The sequence below is a fragment of the Triticum dicoccoides genome, chromosome 2B (genome assembly GCF_002162155.2).
Source record: "Triticum dicoccoides isolate Atlit2015 ecotype Zavitan chromosome 2B, WEW_v2.0, whole genome shotgun sequence".
Taxonomy (NCBI): Eukaryota; Viridiplantae; Streptophyta; class Magnoliopsida; order Poales; family Poaceae; genus Triticum; species Triticum dicoccoides.
Window position 1 is genome coordinate 735,180,922 of NC_041383.1, and position 6,105 is coordinate 735,187,026.

Below are 6,105 nucleotides of genomic sequence, written 5' to 3' on the forward strand. Positions count from 1 at the left end.
GAAGATGAGGATCGCCGTAGTTAGCTTGAACACCCCTTGGGGCACCCAATCCACTGAGTCCATCCTAATCCTGACATCCCCTTCTACCACCTTGGTGGCAATGGAGGAAGGAAAAGAACATATCAAGACGATCCATGTGCCTATAGGGATTATTGACAGAGCAAGAGCCTAGTATACCACCGACCATTCGCTCCCACGTGTTAGTAGGGGGATGAGGAGGCTAGCTACCATAAGTTCCTCGCTTTCTCGGGTGATGAGCTCCCTAACGACTCAAGGTTAGTAATCTCTAAGACAACCATGTCCCTACATTTTCCATATACATGGCTGACCCGAGATCCTCTCCCATCCCCACTCCAGGCAGCACATCGCCGGAGAAAGAGAAGAAGTGAGACGAGGAGAAGGAAGAGACTCTCATAAGAAGGGGAATAGGAAACAGAAAAGAGAAGAAGGAAATGAGAGCCTAACTCATGGCAACTTAAAAAGATATAAAAGATGGACTTCAAAGATGCATGCAGATAGTTCACAAAGATTGCATGTAACTGTATCGACAATTAACTTGGAGTAATTTTTTTGTCACTTACATGCGTATTTCACATATTGACACATTAGACCCCTTATGAACCCATGATTTATTGATGTTTCCTATTCTCATCTCCTCTTAACATGATGGTAGGTTTGTATGTGCGAGATGTACACTCGTGTCACATAACAAAAACACTTACGCGGATGTTGAGCGATGGCTCAAAGTGACATGACGAATGTTAGTATTTAGCGGTCATTACAATAGCACATACGCCATTAATTGACACATGCGGTGCTCTCAATGTGACATTCAGTTGAGCCATTACACCTTCAGCTTTATGTGGTTGTCATACACATGGACATCGAGTGTTGTAATTCCTGGCAACAAAACACTTACTACTTGTCATAGGATGATAACTTGGTGTAAGTTGCTTCATTTACCATTGCATGGATTTTGATAACAATGCTTGACCACACTTTGTTTTTTCATCTATTCAACACCTTGCTTTATTTCATGGTTATTTGTCTACAACATGATGTAAAATGAATTCAGCATGACACAACTTAGCTACCGTAAATTGAGATTTGAGTGATGTCCCCATATATCCTAGCTTATTCACTATCTTGGCGAACTATGGAGCGAATAAAGACACATTTTGTTCAATGAGTTTCCACTGATAAAACATCATATCATGCACCAAGTTCATCATGATGTACATAGTCTTGGCGTGTGTCGTACACTCGACCAAGCCACGCTGCTTAGAAAGCTCCATTGTAGCATATATGATGACTTTTTTACCTTCTTGTTGTACACTTGCCTCCTCCCATGCCATAACCAACTATATTGCACGATTGAAGCTTGTTATCTTATTGTGGCGCACCTGATCATATTTGAGACTAAGATAGATGGTCGTACTCAACACGTGTAAAAACACAATGAACAAGCCAAACTGGAGCATCAAACTTTTTTCCTTGTATAAACTCAAAATGGAGTGAACTCGGTCATGAAGAAGAGGAACCTACATGATATTTTTTTTATTGATGAGGCAAGTGGCCCGGAGATTGCCTGCGTGGAATGAACCAGTAGTTTTGTTGAAATTGGACATTTCCAGGGCATTCGATTCTCTTTCTTGGGCCTTTCTATTCGAGTTCTGATAGGATTGAAAACACGACGAATTAAGTGGATTGCAATCCTCTTGTCCTCTTTTAGCTCAAAGGTGATCAACAATGGTGTTCCATGCAGAATGATTGATCATGTTGGAGGTTTGAGGCAATGGGATCCTATCCCACCCCTTGTTGTTTGTCATCACCATGGAAGTTACGTCTGCACTTGTTCCAATGATCTTGGAGGAACATATAAAAGTTTTCTTACTTTCTGAGGATGTCGTGTTGTTCCTGTGATCGCTGAATTCTGATCAGTTATGCGTGAGATACATGCTTTTGGCGTTTGGAGAGGCCTTAGATCTCCAGGTGAACTATGCGAATCTTGGGTTGTTCTCATTAGAGAAAGCATTGGAGATAAGGAGCGAGTGTTGAAAATCCTAACCTGAAGCATTCACAAATGCCCTATCAAATATCATGTCACGCAGATTTCGATCAGGCAGCCCATTTTCTATGTAAGGCTCAATTTCATCCCTGCTCGGTAGAGAGGGTTCATCAATAGGGCGGGGAGGCTGGTTCTGATAAAGTTGGTCCTTGCTGCCAGACAGATCGACCATTTACTCGCCATGGAGGTCCATGACTGGGTTTTGGAGACGCTTGAGCAGTGGATGAGGGCCTTTTCATGGAAAGGTACTAAGAGAATCTACAGACGAACGCCCCAAGCCGGCCTCAAACACCCGGGCAGCCCGCCTGGTCACTCTCTGGTCACGATTTTTCGACCCAGATAGGCCCCTCGAACGAGTCTCAAACGCCCGGGCTGACCGGCACCTGTCATATCTAGCCCAAATATGGGGCGGATATGGGGGCGCCTAGGCACGCCCGCCACGCCCGTCTGACGACGGGGTCCATGCGAAACGTCCGGAAACCCGACAGTCCGACGGACGCCCCCTTCGTCGCCACAGTGTGAATGCCGCGTGGTGCTGCTCCGGCTCGCTGCCCGAGACCAAATCCGGCTATTTAAGTCGGCCGGCGTCCCGCAACCCTAACCCATCCACCTCCCTCCTCTCCGCGCCGCCAATCTGAGCCCATCCACCTCCTCCTCCCCCGCTCCGGTGCTCTGCCTACGCTCCAGCGGTTTCGCCATGGTTTGGAGGAAGATTACCTACTACGCAATGCTCACGCCGGAGCACCGGTACGAGATCCAGTAGGAGATACGAGCAAGACAGGCCACGTGCACCGCCCACATCGGTGTCGGGCTGCCTCTGGACTCGTCGGAGCCGGAGAAGGAGCAGTCGTCGGAATAGGAGGGAGAGAAGCTGGCTCCGATGGAGGCGGAGCAGTCGGAGCCGGAGCTGCTGGAGCAGGAGTTGTCGGGCTTCAACATGGAGCAGGCGCCCAATCGAAGGAGATGGCGGAGCAGCAGGCCATCCTGGAGTCCATCCAATATGAGGCCTATGTCGAGGCCAACCGGGCGTTCCTCCGGCAGGAGCAGGCGGCGTCCGACGCGCTCTTCGCCGAACTCAACGTGGAGATAGAGATGGAGGAGGCCGGAGCTGCAGCTGCCGCCCATGCTGCCGAAGCCGGGCACGGAGATTGTCGACATCTCCGATGACGAGTAGATAGGTGATCGACGTAGTACGTATGTTTATTTAGTTTGCATGTATTCGTATATGGATTTAAGAATCTAGTATGAGATGTCCGGATACAACTCGTGAAATTTGAGGCGTGTCCGGTCACTACCGGCGCGTCCGCGGGCGTTTGAGGGGTCATATTTGACATATCCGACTGTAGATGCTCTCTGAAAATATGGTACATCGAGACATGCTCATGGAAAAAAGCCATTTCCTTAACAAAGCAAAACAGTGCAAAGTAAGGGACCGGAGTGACAAAATACCGCACAACATTTTGTTTGAGACACAAATACCGCACAACAAGGCTGAGGAGCCCATGCGGCGTCCACGTCCCAAACCGTGGGCCGATCTGGCCGCCTGGAAACCGTGGGCCAAAGGACGACGTCACGGAGACTAAAAAACACCGCACGCCCCTCTGTTTGAATCTGGCCGCGTGGTCCTGGTCCCACATGTCATGGTCACTAATTTTGAATCTGGCTTCTCCAACAGACAGCGCACACCCACCGCCGATAAAAAAAGGTCGCATAGTTTCCACGCGAGGGCACCCACTGGCGCAATCCGGACCACCTTCGGCCCCCACGCTGAATCTGACGGGCCAGGGCCGCCCTCGTCAGATCCGACGGCTCAGAAGCCCATCGCGCACCCCACGCCACGGAGGCCAGCGCCGCCACCCCCCTTCTCCCCCCTCCCCTCCGCTTCCCCCGTCGGTTCCACGCTTCAAATTTGCGTCCGCGTCGATTTCACGCGCCGTTCCCCCAAATCGAGTCCCACTCCCACTCCTTCCCGGCGCATAAATACAAATCCCCAAATCCCCAAATCCCAATCGAGACCAAACCCTAACCCTAGCAATCCACATCGAGAGATCGAGAGAGAGAAGCATGGCGCGCGCCAAAGGCAGGAAGCGCGCGGCCGCGGCGGGCGGCGACAGCCAGGCGGAGGCGGCGGCGGCGAACGGGGGCCGGCCGAAGCGCACCAAGACGCCCCCCAAGCCCAAGCCGGAGCCGGAGTACGTCCACGAGCCGAGGAATCTGGTGAGGACGCTTTCCCGACGGTTTCCTGCCCTCTGCCCTCGATTGCGTGCTTCGGGTTCGCTAGGTCCCTGCATAGGCGGCCGGCGGCGGGCTTGATTGGCCCTGCTGCTACGGCTTAGCGCGCGTCCGTGTCCGTGCCGTTGCTCTTTGCTGCCGCCGCGAGCTTTACGCTCGTCGAATCAGGGGAAGGGGATGGCGATCTGGTTGATAGTGTTGCTGTTCCCTTCTGCTGAAATATCTAGATTTGGTTAGAGTGAGGTACTTGTCAATTTGATTGTGATTCTGTTTTCTCCTGGAATGCCGCGCCGTGCATTGCACTGAAGTTGACCCGCTGGCAGCGGTAGCAAATCGTCGTATGCTCAGGTGCTCTCGTCTACGAGATGGTTGTTTACAGGATGTTTTCCTGTCCCTAATAATAGCATAAGTGCAGACAATTAGCATAATGGTTGTCTCCTACGCATGTCTCACCCAGATTCAAAGTGCAAATTACTAAAAAGAACGTTTCCCCTGCTTAATGATAGTCAGATTTTCCAATGCAACCCCCCTAGCTTTAACTGTGATGTGGCCATTCCGTTCAAGTTGTGCTATGAGTTAGCTCTTTTGGCTGAACTCATTAGATGCTTCACTTGAAGGAAGGGCGTATGCTTTGTGCCCTTGTTTGTATTTCGTTTTCTGCATATTGCCTGACGTTCTATTACTATCTTCAGGAGGATCTTTGGCTGTCGGCTTTTCCTATAGGGACAGAGGTTTGTGCGCATTCATGTTCTTGTTTTCAATCACATGCAAACATGCATAATACTTCCCTGTCATACACATTTGGCCTTACTTTTAATGCTGGTTTCATCTGCAGTGGGAGAATATTGATAAGATTAAAGAGTTCAACTGGAACTTTGAAAATTTAGAGGTATGATGAATATATAATCTTCAAATTTCCCCTTAAATATGATGTTTCCTTGCATTGTAACACATTCTTTATTGTTGGTGAACAGAAAGCTCTAGAAGAAGGGGGGAAACTGTATGGGAAGACGGTCTATGTATTTGGCAGCACTGAGCGTAAGTAGTATTTTAGCACTGGCTGGCTGACGGTCTATGTAGTTCTATATTATCCTTTAGAGCTATTTGGCAGCAGTTTATTAATACTGAAAAATTCCCTGAGCATCCCTGTGGATTACATGGTTTTATATAATTTGTCTAATGGGTTTATTTCTGTTGCTATGCAGCTCAACTGTTGAATGTTGGCGGTGAATCGAAGATAGTGCTTATTCCAGTTGTAGTTGTGGTAAGTTTCCATCCATTCCTTTTACCTGAGAATTTATCTCTTCATTTTCTTTGGTATTCTATTTTATGTTCTCGAGTGGATTGATAGAAAGACGCATTTTTTAAATTCTTTCTCAGTTGCATGTTTTCTCATGATTTTGCTAGCCATATTATTTGCATTACATAGAACGTATGTTATCTTGCATGTAATCAGTAATGGCCCTTGCTTGTTTGTACATGAAGATAAAAAAGACCAAGTGCACTCGGTTAATAATCACATGACTTTCATCAGTAGACAATGATTAAATAGCTTGCTCCACTAATCTATCCTATTAAATGGCTTGCTCCACTAATCTATCCCATTAATGTTAACGAGGTGTCTGAGATCATGATCTGCTATTCTGGTGAATATTTTTTTAGTCTTGCTTATATTTATCTTATCTTACTTCCCTAGTTGTGCTAACTCATGCGCATAAAACTCCCGCTGGTCTGGATTCTGCTAAGGACACCATCTACCTTTGTTATGTCAGTCTGAAGTATGACTATTTTGCCTGGGGTTCCCT

At 48.0% G+C, this 6,105-nt stretch overlaps 1 protein-coding gene across 1 annotated transcript in view; it reads left to right on the forward strand.

The window, feature by feature from the left end:
- The first annotated feature begins 3,950 nt into the window (after nucleotides 1-3,950).
- Nucleotides 3,951-6,105, forward strand: part of LOC119365961 (protein HEAT INTOLERANT 4-like) — a 6,119-nt gene continuing 3,964 nt past the window's right edge. The window contains exons 1-5 of the mRNA XM_037631613.1: nucleotides 3,951-4,285; nucleotides 4,993-5,031; nucleotides 5,136-5,189; nucleotides 5,275-5,338; nucleotides 5,506-5,564. Coding sequence (XP_037487510.1) covers nucleotides 4,133-4,285; nucleotides 4,993-5,031; nucleotides 5,136-5,189; nucleotides 5,275-5,338; nucleotides 5,506-5,564 — 369 coding nt within the window. The 5' untranslated portion in view covers nucleotides 3,951-4,132. The remainder of the gene's footprint in view (nucleotides 4,286-4,992; nucleotides 5,032-5,135; nucleotides 5,190-5,274; nucleotides 5,339-5,505; nucleotides 5,565-6,105) is intronic.